We start from the raw sequence: 19,065 nt of genomic DNA, 5'->3' as shown, positions 1-19,065 counted from the left end.
ATGACAAAAAAAAAAAAATCTTTGTTATCTCCATTTGTTTTTGATCCCTAAAGTTTACATTTTGGTAGTTGATACAGATTTGCACATTTAGGAAAGAAAATTGCTGTTCTACAATGCTAATATTGGTAGTAATAGAGAGAGAGAGAGAGAGAGTGAGAGAGAGAGAGTGACGCCAAACTGCCAATCTATATGATCCTCAAAGGAATAAATGTCTTAAAACTATAACACAGTGGCTTTTCACAAAAAAGGCAGTATTAAAAAAAGAAACTGTTATTTATCTCAAGCTCAGACAATGACGAGTTTGAAGATTTAAAAAAAGACAACATCACGAGAGAGAAAAAATAGTTGGGGTTTTTTCTGTGTGTTCACTCAGTAAGTTCTCACAGACTGGTCGGGACTCTGGTTAGATGTCAAATCAGACGACTCCACTGTTGAGAGAATGTTAGCTGGGTAGCTGGCACTTCCCTAACCCTGCATACGAAGCCCTGACAGGATGTTGTGTTCAAAGCCCGTTGTCCCTGTGACTCCTCCAAACTCTCTCCTCTTATGTTTCATGCAGAGCATGATTTCTCTGGCTCGTCAGGGAGTAGGAACCATCTCACAATGCTCAGAACAGCAACCTGTTTTCAATGCTGTCTTAAACAAGAGAAGTGCCTTGTGTATGAATGATTCTTTTGTAAGAACAAGTTGATGTAAATGTTCATTTACCTCAAATGTTTACAAAACTGTTACTAAATAAATTTTTTGTACCATATTTGTTGTTCTTGCTTTTTACTTTTGCTTTACACATTGAATTAAATTCATCGATCCCACACACACCGACACAGAGTTGTAGACTTGTAGACTGTGGACTGGATTTCAAGTTGAGGACTTAAGACACAACCCTTAAAGACTTGACTTGACCTTGCTTGACCTGAGCAAAAACATTAAAAGTTTTAAGTTTTAACCTGGTAAAACCCAAACAATAATTAACAAATGAGCATTGTTTTTTGGATTATAATTTCAATTGTCATTAAAGACATGCGTCTTGAGTTACAATTTGGTGACTTTTTCAAAAAAAACATTTAAGCTTTATTTTAACAGGAAAGTCCCATGTAAATTTTTGTGACTTTACTTGGACCTGCCCGTAAAAAACAGCAGACATTAGCTATCTTCAACTCAAAAATGATACCAATCTGCAGGTTTCATTCAAGGTAGATTTGCATCAGGTTCAACAACACAATCAAAGCATGGATGGGGACTGAAACCATGATCATTGATTTATAAGACCAACGCCTTACCATTTGGTCACCATGCCACGAAAAACATGGTTGTTTTTGATAATGTAACAACATTATGTCCTTGCCATCTGACATCTTTTTCCAAATATAGTGCATTGAAAGACAAAACCAGAATTGTGTCACAAGGGCTTAATAAATGCTCGTTGGGAGTTTTCTTCTTCTAACCAATCAGAGGGTCAATCCATATTTTGAAAAATGTGACTTGTATTCTTGGAGAAACTTTTCCCCCGAAATGTCTAGGAGGGAAAAGTCTTCTTGGGATCAGTCAAAGATGGACTGTGTGTTTAATGCAGGGAATTTTTGAGCTTCTCATTCATCCATTACTCCATTAGATGCTTCTTCAATTAGCAGGTAAACGTTCAGGATATTCACCCAATGTCCATCTTCTAGTTCTGAGGAGGGACAAACATGTTTATATATTGGACAGAGCTTCTTTTAGAGGAAATAAAAACTCACATCACATATTCAGAATATGAAATGCAGCTGACTACTTGCAAAGAATTGTTTGGTAAGAAAGCCAACCTGCAGGAATCAGGATTGAAAACCCCTTCATCTTCTAGATGACTTTAAACAAACATGGCAAAGAGTCAGGTGTGAGAATCACCTTTTCAGAGGTTCAGGGTAAAAAGTCCAGACAATAAGACATATCACATCAGGAGATGTGATGATATAAACTTGGGTATGAATGTTCATTCTTCATCTTGGAAACAGTAGTTTCCAAAAAAGAAAATTTAACTCAAGGTCCACTTAGTAGACTGTATATATTGTTTTATTTTATTTTATATATAACCATATTTTAATATAGGACTACACTTAATTATGTTGTGTGTGTAGCATAAAGGAACTACAAATTTCGTTTCCTTATGCAGCCTTGTGCTGTATAATGACTAATAAACAACCTGGTATCTTGCACCTTGATTTGGATTGTAAACTCCCTTCTCAAGTGCTGTCCATTTTAATATACCATAAAACCAACCAGTATGAATATTACAAAAAATTAGGATTTTTTTATATCACTTTTTTTACCATACCAGTAAGTCTGAATTGTTTCCTTAAAATTAACTAATGAATGAATTGTGGACCCCTGCGACCCCGTATGCAGGATAAGCGGTTGACGATGGATGGATGGATGGATGGATGGATGGATGGATGGAATCTAACTGATTTTACAATAGTATGTGGCATGTTCATATTGACAAATGTTTAAACATTTATATTTGTTTGTACAATATCAGCAGCTTAGAAGTAGCTCAAGAGGGCGACCCGGTGGGCTGTAAAAGATTCTATAAAAACCAGACAGGCTGCTAACTGAGATGTGGTTTTATTTGTCAGAATGTGTAGCCACACCAGGCCAGTACAGTAGGACAGGCATCTAATTGGTACTAAGTTTTTTAGGTTTTATGCTATCTTTATTTAGTCTGCATCTAATATTTTACATAGATTTCTGTACTTTGTTCAGTTATCTTTATTTATTTCCTTTTATTATTATTTATTTCATCAGTCACTGCATTTTAAATTCATAAAAACATTTTAATTTATCACATTTAAATTTTTTTGCATATGCAAGATAATGAGTCTTGAACTTTGTTTTTCATTTCCTGTGTATGTGGAGATAAAGAAGATTTATCTAATAACTTCTGTTTCCAACCTCAGTAATGTTTTGTTTTCATATATTATTGCCAGTTACATAATCTGTCAGTTTTTTTTTGATGCAGCATTCTTGTTTATTTGAACTGCTGCTTCCTGTTCGCTCTTCAGGTCATGTGCTGCCCACATCAGCATCACGAGAGCTTGAGTGTCTTTGCCATTACTCTCTTTGTAGACTCTTTGACCTCCGACCTCCCAGCCGCTCACTCCCTCAATCTGCATTCCAACAGCAAATGTCAGAATGTGACGCTGAGTCCGAGACACACACATACACACACAGCCAGACCCACTTCATATCCACATCCAGAAATAAGTAAAGTAAGGCGGGGGTGTCAGTCTTACACCTGAGAGTCAAACATCGATCACAAATCTGCACCACCACAAGAGCTGAGTGATAATTTACAACACTGTGCAAAACATGATAGAGGTGGGTGAAATTTACAGCTGCTGGGAAAGTTTGTTTTGATCTTTTAGCACAGTGGCCTATATATGTTGGAACAATATTGACTCTGACATACTAAAGAGCCCCCAAAATATCTCCTGATCAGTAACAGCTAAGTGAGTATGGGGCAGTGATGCCCAATACATACCATTTATGCAATGTGGGGTACCATAAGGCAGCCAACGGTGGATTCTAGCATTCCTGTGAAACCACATAAATGCAATTATTCAATTTAATAAATTAATTAGCATTGCTGGGACACAAGACTGGTTTAAGGAGCTCGCAGGTGCTACCACCCAAAAAAGTCTTTAGGAAAGGAAGTCTAAAAACAAAGACTTAATTGTAGATACTGTTAAGATGAAACCTGAAAATGAACACAGAAACTTAAAGTATATATAATTCTTATAATAGAACATCATGCATAGGGTACCATAAAGGAACAGTTAATGTCACAGGACAACGATTACAAGCTAGCTGGAGTAAGTTGAATGCTAACCTTGCAAGTCTTTTTTTCACTAACCTCGTCAGTGTAAATGAGGCTAACATTAAAGTGTAGTTTGTATTGATTAGAGTATTCACTGGTAAAAAAATACACTTGTGATGAGATGAGATTTTAACATTAGACATGTCCTAACATTACTTTAATTTTAGCTGCAATGATAGCATGTACGACTGGGTTTCTTACACATTATGTATAAAACATCTGAAAGCAAGCATCATATTTATGGGAGGAACTCTAATTAAATGGGGCTCCATAGTATGATGTGTTTCAGTTTAGGGGTCCTTGATGTGAAAAAGTAGCCAATTGCATTAAATAACCTGTAAAACCACCAGATGTTTGCTACAAAAAATGAAACTAAACTAAACAAAGTAAATCTAGAAACTTCCAAATCTGCTGCTAGCTAATATTGCTAAGCTAATGGTAGCTACCATTAGGCTATATATCACAACTTGTGTGTTCATAAGTTTAAATTTACATCTTTGACTATCTGGGCAGTTATTCATCGAATACCTTTTGTTAGTATTACAGCTTACAACACAGTATATGCTAATGTGTTCATGTAGAACATAGGCACGAATAAACTACGATACACTGGGTAAAGAAAAGTTTTGTCTATATTAGCTAAAAAGAAGAGGAAAGCCTAGTTCATCCTACACGATTTTAAGCCTGATTTGCCGGTCGGTGCACTCGGCAACCGTCAGGCTGTGATCAGAGGTAAATCAGTGATCAATCCGCCAGTCATTATGTGAATTCAACTGCCAAACAAATACACCCCTTCTTTCAGTGCTCCCTCATAAGCTCTGCCCCACAAATTTCAAATCTCTGAGGTTTCTCCAGTGTTGAAACCTGGCTGGAACACCTTTGCCCTTGCCTGTTCGAATGTGTCAGTGTATATAACTCTCTCTCCCACTTTCTCCCTACCCCAATTCCTCCTGTGCAGGAGCACTAACACCACCTGTTGCTGATTGGCTGGAACAATGTTGGGTGGAAAGGTCCACACCACTTTCTTTGTTTTCCATTTAAAGAACCAGGGCTGTGCAGGAAAACTTTTTTTTCAGAGCACACCTAAAACAGAGAGCTAGCAAGAAACATTTGCTGAATTTTGAAAAATGTGAATTGGATTACAATCACTTACTATCCATTTAAATTGGCCAAACAATGGCCAAATCTTTTAACCCCCCCCCATCAAATTAAGCTGAAAGATAAACAACTAAGTTACTTCACACTGGCTTTCAGGGTTGTTGTGCCTGACATTAACAAACAGTTGTATACTTGCACATCCAGCAGGCCACCATCAATTTTTGAGTTTTGTCTGACTTGGTCTCCATGATTGTGGCATTTTTAGACTTTCACGTTACACAGTCATTTAATTTGATCAAACATATTCAATGAGGCAGGTTTAAATTAGCTCAGGTGGAAAAAGTTGATGTATCAATAAAAGTAAAATGTGAGAAAGTGCAATGGAAACAGATTTAGCGAATTAATCTAGACGTACATGAAGAATGTGACTTGAAAGTCCATTGAAGCCTCCTCTCCACTATTTTACAACATGTTTCCTACATTCTTTCCCGACCATGTGAAGTTTGACTGGCGCTCTTTTAATCACGCCATCTCGCCCTCTTCTTTCACAATGGCACCACCAGCTGTTTATCTTGTTGAACCAACTCCTAATATTTGCATAACAGTAGTAGATTTGTGAAAATCCTGTTAAATCTGAGCTACATTTAGAAAACCTGGCTATTATGAATCAAAGGATAATTTCAGAAAACAGTATATTTGGTATTTGTTACCAATCATATTTTATTGACTTTTTGAATAAAAAATTATTAAATTGCCAAGATCTGTGCAATTTTTTATGTTTTTATCCTTTAAACAGTTAATTAGTCTCGTATTTAATGTGTTTTTTGTTGTGTGAATAAACCCAAATGGTCAGAACTAAATGCCCAATAGGTTAGATAATTAAATAAAATAGGTTAAAAGGAACGGCATAAGCATGTGAAAGGATTGTATTGCACTGGATATTTGGCCTTCAGTCTAACAACAGAGTGCAGTACATGAGTGCTGAGCTCTTGGGTCCAGTGGCTGAAGAGTGATCGGAGATAGTTCATCTGTTGGCACGACTGACTGGAGGCCTCAACCTGTCACTCAGTCAGTAGCCTTGTTTCCACTGCAGGGCTAAACAGAGCTCAGTGCTTTTCAGAGACATTTTCCACCCATCACAGCAGCATTTACCAAATATTTCTTGAAGTTAAAAACAGTTGGTTGAATCAGGTAGACAGATTGCTTTTTCCAAATGATCGATTTGATTTAATTATTCATTGTAAGCCTTTCTTGTAATATAGTTGTATTTCACAAACCTGTAAAGTAAAACAGTACAGAACACCACAATCATTGGTAGATTTTATGTATTGAAAGTAAAAGTTTTCATTTTATCCCTGCACCTGATGGCTGGTCCAGTTCAGCTTGATGTTTTGGGAGGGAGGCACTCTGGGCTGGTCAGAAAGCCTACTGATGGTGGGGTCAAAAGGTCACAGTCATTTACTATTTAAACACAGGTCAATAAATGCAAATTTATCTGATCAAAAAATCTGCAGCTTTACAAGCAGAAGAGGTTTTTTGCTCTAAGTGGCCCTTACCTGTTTCCAGGATTTTTCATTTAAACTTTGGTTTGGAAAAAAAAAAAAAAATTGAGTTGGGAGTTAAGGTTGTATCTGGGTCAGTTTTTCAGTAGTTCAAAGATTTTATAACCAAAAAAAACAGAATAACATTTTCACTGAAAAGTTTTAATCACTGAAGACATTTGTTTACAGCTACCTTGGTTAAATCTCCATAAATTCATCACAAATAGTTTTTTTATAAAAAAAAAAAATAGGAACTTAACAATCTAAAATGGGATTAAAGGAGTACATACAATCACCACTATCAAGGTTATGATAGTGGTTTCAGTGGTAGTTTTGATCCATTTTAAATCCTGCGGTTCCCGTACAGCCCCATTTGGCCCTGCGGTGGAAAAGCTACTACTACAGAAAGAGAACGTCTGCCACTGAGTCACCAGTCTACAGCTCAAAGCAGACAGGAGGCTATATTTAGCCTTTAATCACCTAACAAATTCACACTCAGCCCACAGCACAAATACCTCAGGCACTCTTTATGTATTTCAGGACTGTGATGAATTTCTTTCTGGGAGGCCTGACCACTGGCTCATGGAAAGTTATTGGTTTGTTTGACAGAAACTTTTCTAGTTTGGTACCAGACAGTTAAACATCTGACTGCAATTTTTATAGATCAGATCATGCAACCTCAAGGTTCTTTACAAACAAAACAAAAACAACAATGAATTGTTATTTAGCATCTATCAATATGTATGTATGTGTAGCGATAATATATAGAATAAACAGTAAGGGATTTAAATAAGCTAAGATATATACTGATGAACAGTATGAACATGTGCTATAGTTACCAAAATATAATATATAATAATATATATATTCTTCCAGTTCAATTAGAATTTCTGGAAATTATTCCCCATACAGGATGTTCATCAAGAAAGTTAAATAGATGTTAATTGTGTGCTTTTTTCACATAGTTGAATGGTATACAATTCATTTATGTAGTTTTGGTATTATTTCATGTTTTATTTTAAATCACTTTTATTGCTAAAATCTGTTCAATTTTAACTTGATAAATAAAATATCTCTGCGATGGACTGGCGACCTGTCCAGGGTGTACCCCGCCTTTCGCCTGATGTAAGCTGGGATTGGCTCCAGCCCCCCGCGACCCTGTACACAGGATAAGACGATGACGATGGATGGATGGATGGATGGATGGATGGATGGAAATAAAATATCTGAATCAGCTTTTAAAAACCCATTATGTGTAATTTGTGTCTCCTTCTCAGGCCATTTAAAACTCCGGTATTCCCAGAATCAATACAGTGGACATGAGCTTGGTGTCCATTCAGGTAGTTACTGTACAGGCCTCTTTCTTGGATCCTGCATCAATTTGGCTTTTTGAGAAAATGCATAAACTTCAGTGTTTTGTTCCACAACAGTAAACTGGTCAGAAAGTGACTTGTGGACTTCAGAAATCTCTGCAGCTAATCAAATGATTCATTATATGTGTCAAATATGTTATGATTATTTAGTGCCAAGCTGTTTGACTATGACTGCAAAATAAGTCAAATAAATTTAATCTAGTCAGGTAGTTCCTTTTTAAAAAAAGGGCCTTTTACACACATGTGGTTGTTAATGCTATAAATGATGTAATGTTGCAACACTGTACAGTGTGCGGTCATGTGGGTCAGCTTGTTTTGACTGTATGTCAATAGAAAGAGTAGGGGGGCATTATGAGAGAATAATGTGAGGAGAGGTCAGCTCTGCGGGGACACCTACAGGTTGGGCAAAGGTATATACACAGTGCCCACAATGCACCTGACTGACTTCACCTGAGTGCTGAATGAAACCAGGGTGTTTTCATCATGATTCCCCAAAGGTGCTTCCTATAAATCAACTAAAATGCCTCCAACTGAAACTAAATAAAGGTAGATAAATGTAATCTCCATCCATCTTCCCCTGTCTCTCCAGAGGACAACTAAAGCACAAATAAATATTTACACAAATGTAAAAAGTGGCAGGGTGACAGCAGCATTTCGACCTAATGTGACCTGTCAGGAGCAGAGCTCGTTCAAACCAGACCTGGAAACAGATTGAAGTCAGCTTCACTTTCCATGTGTTTGATCGTTCATGTGGACAGGGGTTGTCGGTGGAGTAAAACTATCTCAATTTGGCATTTTGGGTTTTTTATTTAAGGATGTGATGTATTCTTTGACAAGGCGAGCCCCAAAATGTGAGGTTTCAAGTCAAATCTCAGATGTTTGGTTTCTTCGGTGGTTTAAGAGCTCTCCCTGGAGGCAGTCTGTGCTCTGTTGATGTGATGCCTCTATATTTTAACAGTGTTTGTCTAATAATCTGATAGCCAGAACATGCGGCGCTTATAGTGGTTTCAAAAATGTACATTTTTCATGATAATAGCTTTAAAATTCTTGCACAACATTTGTTCCAACATCATAATGCATACATTAAAAATTTTATTTTATCATGCATACCTAATTTGTCCATCCCAAGTTATTAGTGAAGACAAGTACTATGTTTGCTTTCAGCTGGAAGAGCGTATTAACATTCATTTGGAAAGATTGTTCATTTACTTTATATGGTGCTACTGCTGTTTGACAAAATGAGCCTCACCTAGTAAACGTCTAAAGCTCAAACACGCTATACCACCCTTCAGTTCTTTTGATGAGGACTTGCCACAGTTTGTCTTTTAACTTGACCACCATGCATTGCATTTTTTTTTTCAAGGAGCTTGTCATATTTCAGTTTTAAACAACCATCACTGGATGTTTTCACTTGATGACATTTTCTACAACAACCTTTTGTGTTTTAGTGGCCAAAGGTCACAACTACAGTTCACATTGTCAACAAATCCATAAGAGCTGTTATCTGAAGAAGAGGAGAGTTGATATCAGAGAGGGGAATGTGATCCTGGCTTCAAAGGGGAACGGTGTGCGTGTGTGTGTGTGTGTGTGTGTGTGTGTGTGTGTGTGTGTGTGTGTGTGTCCGACTGGCTGATGTGTCAGCCAGTGGGCGTTTTGGAAAAAGATGACTTTGGTGACTCTGCGCTGAAGGGATTGTTGCACTCACTGTTTCACTATGGCTCACCAATTAGGGTCATGCCATCCTAAATTTAACCTAATCCGAGCCCCCCACTCTCCCTCACCAGTCAGAGCCAAGGTAACACTGTTCTGTGTCTGCAGGGGGGTCGAAGGTTGTTGTCCATCAAACAAAATCCAGATATTGCCATTCTCAGTTTGGAAGAAGCTATAAACTCTGCAACATTCAAGAAACAAAGGATCAGTGGATCTTACAGCATGTAAGAAATGAGTAAAAAAAAAGGATCCTAAAGGATGAAAGGAAGGAAATATTTATGTCGCACGTTAACCCACATCCCAGCTGTCCCAGCTAAACTCTTTCCCGTCCTTCAGCCGGGCCTGCGCCATGTGTTGAGGCACACAACCTGAGAAATGCAGTTGTCATCCATTCCTGCCCTCTTGTCCTGATGCAGCTGTACACTGACTGCATCTACACACACACACTCTGGCTCTTCCCTCCCAGTCGCTGTTGTTTTATCATTAAATGGCGACATTAGTTCATATCATGTGATTCGAAGAGGATTCATTGCACATTAGAGGCCCTAATCGCCACCTATAGTCTACCCCCCGGGCCTCGCCCACATGACCCTGCTGAGCACAGCGCTTTCTTTATGCACCCTGAAAGAGCTGGGGATTGAGCCCAAACAAAAAAAACCCCACGAGGGTGAAAAAATGTTTTTACACCCACCCCGCTCCCTCGCAGGCCCGGCTGTGTGGGCGCACAGGGCCGTTTTAGCTTTAGATCAATGGGACAAGTTACTGGAGTCTGGCCAACTCTGACAGATAGCACAGAAAGAAAAAAGCTTGCCTCTTCAAAAAATTGGGTTTTGTCACTGTGTTTTGTACCTCCACCCCCCCCCCCCACACACACACACACACACACACACACCCCTCACCCCTCACACCACCACCAAAAAAGTGAGGTGGAATGGGGGAATGTTTTTAATTTTTTCCTTAAAGCAAAAAGATTGGAGTTTTCATACATTGCTTCTTCTGTGTGGAGGGTGAGAGGGCGAGGCCGGGGGTGGGGAAGAGGAGGGAGGGTGTGCACGGGCTTATAGGAGGAAAGAGGATGCCGCCTCACATCAGCCGGCTGCAGATGAACCCCTTGTCAGACGTGGGTCCTGACACGGAAGCTCAACAAAGCTGCAACTTGTCCTGTGGCTAATGATGGGTGTTATAGTTTAACAACAGGTCTGGTGGGGATGATGGTGGCGCTGGTAAACCAGGAGCTCACAAATATTCAGCCAGTGCCCGGGGAGGGGTTTACAGCGAGGGCGTAGCGCCCCCTATTGGGAGAGACAGGACAGTGCTCTTTTTCAGACGCACAAAGACAGACGCAGCTTCGTCTCTGGTCGTTCCTGTGTTTTGTCTTCTGTGAAGTGTCTGCCTTCATCGAGGGTTAAAGCTGCGGATAGTCTGTATTTTTCTTACCGTCGATAAATACAAAATATTGTCCATTTAACAAGTATTTCTCTGTGCCACTGAGCTCCTCTGTTGTCAAAAAACTAATAAAAACACATCAGTGACCCACACTGTTGCACTGGGTGACATGATCCTTCATTAACATGAACACACACACTGTTTTATTTTGACTCAATCCCAATACACCGTCCTGTTGCCCCAAATACTCACTAAAGCACTAAATGTGTATTAATGCACCGCTGAAAATAGTCCCCGACAAATGTACTGTCCAAATCTGTATGAGTAAAATTTGCTTAAAACTACAGCCAGAGATCTGGTGACTGTGGCGGCCGTTGGAGTACAGTGAACTCATTGTCATTGTTCAAGAAACCAGTTTGAGATGATCTGAGCTTTGTGACATGGTGCATGATCCTGCTGGAAGTAGCCATCAGAAGATGGGTACACTGTGGTCATGAAGGGACAGACACGGTCAGCAACAATTCTCAGGTTGGTTGTTGTGTTTAAATGATGCTCAATTGGTACTAAGGGGCCCAAAGTGTGCCAAGAAAATATCCCCCACATTGTTACACCACCACCAGCCTGAACCGTTGATACAAGGAATGATGGATCCATGCTTTCATTTTGTTTATGCCAAATTTTGAACCTACCATCTGAATGTAACAGCTGAATGTAACAGCTAAAATAGAGACTCATCGAATCAGGCAACGTTATTCAAACCTTCCATAGTCCAGTTTGGTGAGCCTGTGCAAATTGTAGCCTCAGTTTCCTGTTCTTAGCCGACAGGAGTGGCACCCGGTGTGGTCTTCTGCTGCTGTAACCCAGCTGATTCAAGGTTTGACGTGCTGTGCGTTCTGTGATGGTATTCTGCATACCTTTGGTTGTAACGAGTGGTTATTTGAGTTACTATTGCCTTTCTGTCATCTCAAACCAGTCTGCTCATTCTCCTCTGAGATCAACAAGGCATTTTCGTCCACACAGCTGCCGCTCACTGGATATTTTAATTTTTTTAGGACCATTCTCTGTAAACTCTAGAGATGGTTGTGCATGAAAATCCCTGTAGATCAGCAGTTTCTGAAATACTCAGACCAGCCCGTTATTTTAGCATACAGCTCATTACGTCCCAAAACATCTAAACTTCCTCCATAAAGCAGAATAACAGCTGACCAACCGGACAACAAACTTATCTTGTTTATTTTTAAAGTTGCAGCATTTCAACCTTGTTGTCAAAAGACACATCGGTTGTTGTTCATTGTTCATTTTCTGAAGTGTATGTGGGGAGATGTTTTCATATCACCTCTGCTCTACAGCATTTACAGGCAACTTTGTGAACTTTTCCAACATGACTTCCTGTCTCGTGACCCTGAGCCTCGTCTCCCTAGCTGTCGCGCTGACCCCGGGGTGTCGACAGACCATGCCTCCTCCTGCCCAGGCTGTCGGCCATCTCCCAGATAACACCCCCCGCCTCGGTGTCATGTCCGCCTGGCACCTTGTAAAAAATTTGAACATGATAGCGAGGAAGGTCAAAATGCAGTGAGGAGGCCACTGTGCTATGCCAACATCAAGTCATTGACCCATGATCAGAACTGTCCCTTAAAAATGAAATGCTGCTGTTTAATTCTAAACCGTTTTCCCAGTTTGGTGTGGAAGAACTTGACTGGCCTACACAGATTCCTGACCTCAACTACATCCGACACCTTTGGGACAAACTGGTTGTGGCTCCTCTGGATCTACAGACCACACATTCATTAGTTTTCACTGAAATTACTATATTTAAAGTTTAAAAAAAACACCTAATTGTTAATGCTTTGCAGAGGACAGATTCTATTAATTTCCATTATATTTGCAGCACAAGTTTACAAGAATCTCAAAATCTCAGCACATGAACTTCGCAGAGAGACAATATATAGTTTTATATCACAATGTGGCTAACTGGCACTTTAATATCCATGTTACTACATTTTTTATTTTTACTACAGGCAAATAAAATCGCATCTTTTAAGAGTCTGGTTAGAAAATGAAATCATTTATTTAACACGACCGGATCAGCAGATCAGCCACACACATAGCATCAGACTCAAATCACAATCACTCACTTTCAGTATATACAGTTAGGCACATTCACATTAGGCATTAAAGCCAGCCGCAGCTTCTACTGTAGGTCCAAACCTGTGGCAGGTTTGGTTACCGCCTCCGAGTCCAGCAGGAAAATCAGCCGGGTTAACCAGGGTCCTCTGATCCAGGGTCAGTTTTGTTTACACCCACAGTCACATTTAAAAGGTTTGGATTTTGGGCTGCAGACACTGATCTGGGGTCAGAAGTCCAGCAAATGTTCTCCATTTGAATCCGCTACCTTTGTTCCTGAAATGTTACACTGTAGTTCTACACCATTTAAATGCAGTCACGTGTACAAAATAACAGGACCACCACCTGCTCTAGATAAAATAAAACTCTGAAAGTGGATTCCCTGACCTCGTTAAATCCACTTCATTTAGGAGAAGCGGTGATGACGATCGTGCTGGGAAAACATGTTTGAGAAAAATTTGAGACACTGTGTAGGTCAAAGTCAACATCTGGAGGGTGTTCCTTATATTTTGAGCACTGCTTGTGGAAACATTTTTTTGGTGTAAAGTTTTGCCAGCCTTACATCTCAGTATTCTCCCCTCTTCAAATTAAAGTTAATGTGATCAATGAAGTAGAAAAAAAAAACAAAAAAAACTCAAATAAACCTCACTTGGTTTAACTCGACACTTTCTCCAATTTATTAAAATCATCAGAAAGCAAATTCAAATAATAGTCAAAACATGGAAAGTAAAAAAAAGGGGGGACTTGAACCACATAAATAAAAACAAACAAACAAACAATGGATAGTGACACTTGGAAAGAAAACATGTTTAGTTCATGAAAAATAAAAAATTTAAATGTCCAACCAATTCTCTATTATAATACAAGCTTCTGCTTTGCAATGCTAGCACTAAAACAGCTTGGAAGAAGAATAGGGCACTTATTAAGTGCTCAGTTTTTGAACTAAATCAATATCAAGATTAAGAGGAGACCAAGAATAACTGAGAACTGCCAGGAAAATACAAACACAGGGACTAAAGCATTAAGGAAACTTTCAAAAAAAATAGTCTGTCTCTGAATAATCAGTGTCCTTCATTTTTAGCAGGTTCCTGCACGATACCCTTTAATAGACAAGAGAAGCAAGAGCGCGGGACTGCAGCAGGTTTTCAATGAATGTTGGTTGAAAAGGAAATGGCACCCATAAAAAAAAACCATCCCAACACAGAGGATGCAGTCAAACTAATAAAAAAAAATAATAAAAAAAAAAAAATAGAGAAATAAATAATCAGTCTTTTTAAAAAGGCTTCCCGGAAGGTGGGTTTTCAAGCAGAAGGTTTCAGTGGGTGTTTCTTTTTGCCAAACTACACAGTGTCCCCTCTGTGTTGACCATCCCAAATAACAGCCTTGTTACAGAGATATTTACACTTCAAAAGCAACCCAATCTGGGCTTGGTACGCGCATAATGCTACATTGCAAGGATGAAGGTTCCCCTAATGTCCTACAAAGAAACGCAGCATGTCGGTAAGTTGGCTGTACCCCTCACTACAGCGAGTCAGGTCTGTCTGACAGTCAGTCCTCTTTCACTGTTCTGGGATCAGTCCTGACTCCTGCACTTCTGAGCTGAAGTCCTCTGTGGTACAACGGTTTCGCCTGAGGAAGAGCAGTGAGCGGGATGATGGGTAGGAAATGAAAGCAGCCCATTTAATGGAGATGCGGTAGGTCGTCCTGACAGAGGCTGCTGCTTGTACGCTGCGTTCCAGAAATGTCAGAAATTCCATCCTCATGCAGTGGAAAATGCAATGGAAAGCACACAGGTGGAAATATTTCTCTAACTGGAAGTTTCCATTATGCACTCATCAGACTGACACTCAGCGCTGCATAGCATCACTTTTAAAATAATCTTTAAAAAAATGGCCCTACTCACCCACATGTGACTTCACTCATTTTACCTGACTAAATCCCTTTAATGGTCTGTGCTTGACTGACAAACCTCTGAATCATAACTCAGAGCACATCCGCCCAGTCAAAGGAGAACAAAAGGTGAACTCTGACCTGCGAATCCACCAGAACCGGCTGGAGGTCGCGCCAAAGGAGTAAACACACGTTTGGATTCGTCTTCATTTCTTCAGGCAACACCCAGCCTGACTGCAGCTCAGGCCAAACGATAACCTAAGCAGAAATCTAACATTTAGTCAGTTATGTGGGTGTGCACCACCTTTAAATCTTAAATTCACTAAACCAAATATTTGTTTAACACACACACACACACAAAAAAAAAAAACTACACATCTGCTTCCATCTAACAGAAATTTTCAAATCCCACCAGTGAAGCAGCACTGGACAAAGCACATTGTTAACATCACCGATGGGCGGGGTCCTGAATCTTTCCCCCTGTCACAGTCAGTGCAACAATATTTTCCTGCTGTAGTGTTTAATCATCTCTTAAAATAGACATTTGAAATATAAAGAAGAACTTACAGTAGCATGAGTAGCTGCTAAATTGGGAACAGTAGTTAATGTTGGCCCACAAAAAAAAAGGAAAAAAAGAGCCTGTTTTGTTTACATGCTGAACCACCGACTGCATCAAAGATGGAATTTCGACATACAAGCAATTTTCCAACTTTGTCCACACAGCATCAGCCTTCCACTACCCTCTTCCTTCTCTTCTCCTCCTCTGGGTAGTGGTTCTGGTTTCACCCAGACCATTTGTCTGCCTCCTACCTTGCTTATTGATTCTCTTTGTAAAAAAGTTGCTCTCTTGACCCCAAGCAAACGGCCGATGGCGAGGAGGAGATTTAGCTGAGAGTTAGAGAACATGACTCCATGACATCATGTTCTTTCACCTTTGTGGCCTCCTGGCGGATGCTGATAACCTTTGCTAAAGCATGATTCTGTGTTGTTAAAAGTTTAAATATATTTAAGCTGCTTGTCTGAGCACTATAAACACGCTGAGCTCAGAAACGTTGATAATGCAGAATCTTCTCTTTGCAAAATATCATGATGACCGCCAATACACTTTTTCCTTCTACCTGATTTAGCTTTGTTTGGCTATAAGAACAAATTACAGCTCCACCTCCTTTATCTCTTAGTCCTCATCTGCCTATTAATTCCCCAACTACATCCAATCACACATTAGGACATGTGTGCCTGTCCTCTTCTGGTTTATGAGTGCTGGGAAAATCTAAGTATTTGTCCTTAATCACCTCTTCCTCCGTTTGTGAATGTATCAGCAGAAGTACAAGCTTGGGCTGCTCTTCACCACCACTTTCATCATCTACTATCTCAAGTTCCCTGTTGTGGACGCCCCTCACCAGGAGGAAACAATAAGTCAGCAAGGAAGGAAAGGAGGAACAGATGATAAGACAGGAGAGGAGCGCGCACACACACTACTAGCTATTGTCCGCTTCCTACTTCTCTGATGACTGTTCAGGCTCTACTAACAGACGTCCAAGCGACCGCTACTCCCCCCCAACGTCCTCACCGCCGTCCTCCTCCTGTAGGAGTTCTTTGTCTGTGTAAATGTCCCTGACCAGGAGGACTCTGGTGAGGAGGCGCTCCAGCATCCGTCGCTCCAGCGGCGTGGAGCTGAACCACAGCGGATCCTCGGGACTGCAGGCCGGATCCGGCTGAACGTAGAAGACATCCAGACGTTCCTGCAGCAACACCGGGCTGGAGGGAGTTGGGAGAGAAAGGATAGAAGTATGGAAAGAGTAAAAAAGGGGAGACAGACAAAAGTGGAGGAAATAACGCAAGGAGTGAAGGAGGGAAAAAAAGAGGAAGTGAACCAATAAGAATCAAGAAGGGGAGGGAAAAATAATGACACAGAAGAGAAAACAACATATAGAAGGGATGAAATTACCGTGGAGAAAGATAGAGTATGAAATCATTGGAGCAGTAGGAGAACGAGTTAAAAGAGAAGGGAAAGAAAAAGTGTTGAAGGCAAGAGACAACAAGAGGATGGACATGATTGAAAGGATGTAAACCAAAGATTAAGAAGTGAGAAAATATGATTAAAAGGAGGGGCAGGGAGAGTAAGAGAGAGACAAGCGTGAATCTATTGTTCTGAATTTCCACTTGAATAATTGAGAAACCTTTGACAACTCAGATTATTTAATGGTAAGTCCTCATCTTTCAATAGTCAACACTGTGGTTCAGGATGTGAACAGCAATGAGTTATAATCACAGGACTCAAACAGAAATCCAACTTGTTAAATTAGATTAAGGATATAAACACACTCCCCAATTAAAACTTGTTTCATTACTTTTGTTATGTCCTATCAACTATTCTTGCATGCATCTCAGACCATCTTAAGCAGCAATCTTTGATTCTACACAATTTGAGTGTTATTTAATTTTATTTATTTAATTATTAAAATGACAATGAAATATAAGTATAAAAAGGGAAAATAGTGCAGGGAAGATGGTAGCATAATATGTATTTTACTAATGTCAGTTGCACCAGTAAAGAGGTAGTGAACCTACCACTTAGATCTGTAGAGCTCGTATAGGTGACACTCATGCTTCTTAACCGGGCAGCATATGGAGGAGACTCCCGAGTCGTCGTCTGGATCATAGTCCTGATCACCTTCCTCCAACTTACGCTTCCTCTTCTTAGACTCTGTTTGTACTAAAGGACAAAAATAAAACAGTTTTAACATTTACAAGATTATCTGTCTGAGATTTTGAGCAAAATCTGACTTGGCTTTATCATCATTAAAAGGCTGCAGATAAGAAGAAATCTACTCACAGAAGAGATACTTTCTATGTCTGACTACTTGGATTAATGTAAATCGACAGATGCAGATATTTTGAACATAAATTTAATCACAACATCAAGATAGATTTTATCATTTAGAAGACTTCATCTATTACCTTTTCTACAACATGGTCGTATCAATTATACTTGCATTTAAATTTTGTCAATGCCCAATGTCTAAACTGCCAAGTCTATGGAATCATTTACATTTATTCATTTAGCTGACGCTTTTATCCAAAGCGACTTACAATTGCTAAATATGTCAGAGGTCGCACGCTTCTGGAGCAACGAGGGGTTAAGTGTCTTGCTCAGGGACACAATGGTGGATGGGTCACATTGGGGGATTGAACCCGGGTCTCTCACACCAAAGGCATGCGTCTTATCCACTGCTCCATTACCACCCCATAACACAATGTTTCTCTGGAGTTGTATTGCAATTAAATTCTTTGCTATAATAGCCCTTTAAAAAAGGCACACCTACTCAGATGGATAAACTCTGAATAATTAATAATCAAAAAACATAACAATTTAGCAAAAATAATCTATTTAAAGAAGAGATGTGTCAAGATGTGATATGTCAAACAGGCAGGAAGCGCTGTCAGATCAGACCGGGATAATACTGATCAGCCTGATATTGCTGGCCTCACCGTGGTGATCCTGAGAGATGGAAGGCACGCGGATGCAGACGGTCGTCTCTTTCGTGACAGGATGGACGGTGTCGGGGCCGTAGACATTGGCGAAGGAGAGGCGGAGGTGCTGCTCCACGGTGCGTAGGCCGAAGTATTTGGTGTTCAGGTAAACCAGAGAGCGCAGCAGAGTGGCGGGACTCTGCTCCCCGAGCTGCCGGCTGCTCCACAGGCTCTGCTCCTCCACTCGACTCCACAGCGAGCCTGGAGGGAGAAAACAATTGAAATAATTTCTAGAAATAAACCAGTCTGAAGCTCACTATTCAGTGGCCAAGATGGATGATTAAGTGGAGGATGTAGTAATATCTGACCCTCATTTAATCTAAAATGATTTTCATCCGTCTACAGACTTTGATGACATGCGTCTAGTATTCAAATTAATACAAGTGTAAATGTTATCTTTAAATGCACCATTTATTTCTCACAAATGCATCTTTACAAACTACTTTTTTCTACCTGAAAATTGTTGTGTAAAGAGGAAAACACATTTGTTTTAGCTGTTATTGTTGCTATTGCAGCGTCCTCATATGACATAAAAGTGCAATCACAGCGCATCAGG

The 19,065-nt window shown here is 39.9% G+C and overlaps 1 protein-coding gene across 1 annotated transcript in view; it reads right to left on the bottom strand.

The window, feature by feature from the left end:
- Window positions 1–13,005: 13,005 nt before the first annotated feature.
- The window catches only part of zmym2 (zinc finger, MYM-type 2), a 39,677-nt gene continuing 33,617 nt past the window's right edge, over window positions 13,006–19,065 (bottom strand). Inside the window, 3 exon segments of the mRNA XM_038721163.1 lie at window positions 13,006–16,733; window positions 17,547–17,691; window positions 18,468–18,710. Coding sequence (XP_038577091.1) covers window positions 16,523–16,733; window positions 17,547–17,691; window positions 18,468–18,710 — 599 coding nt within the window. The 3' untranslated portion in view covers window positions 13,006–16,522.

Source organism: Micropterus salmoides, unplaced genomic scaffold (assembly GCF_014851395.1).
Source record: "Micropterus salmoides isolate LMB-PRFRI ecotype aquatic unplaced genomic scaffold, ASM1485139v1 Ms_hic_scaffold_15, whole genome shotgun sequence".
NCBI lineage: Eukaryota > Metazoa > Chordata > Actinopteri > Centrarchiformes > Centrarchidae > Micropterus > Micropterus salmoides.
The sequence above is the reverse complement of the archived record's forward strand: the minus strand, read 5'-3'. Positions and strand labels throughout refer to the sequence as shown.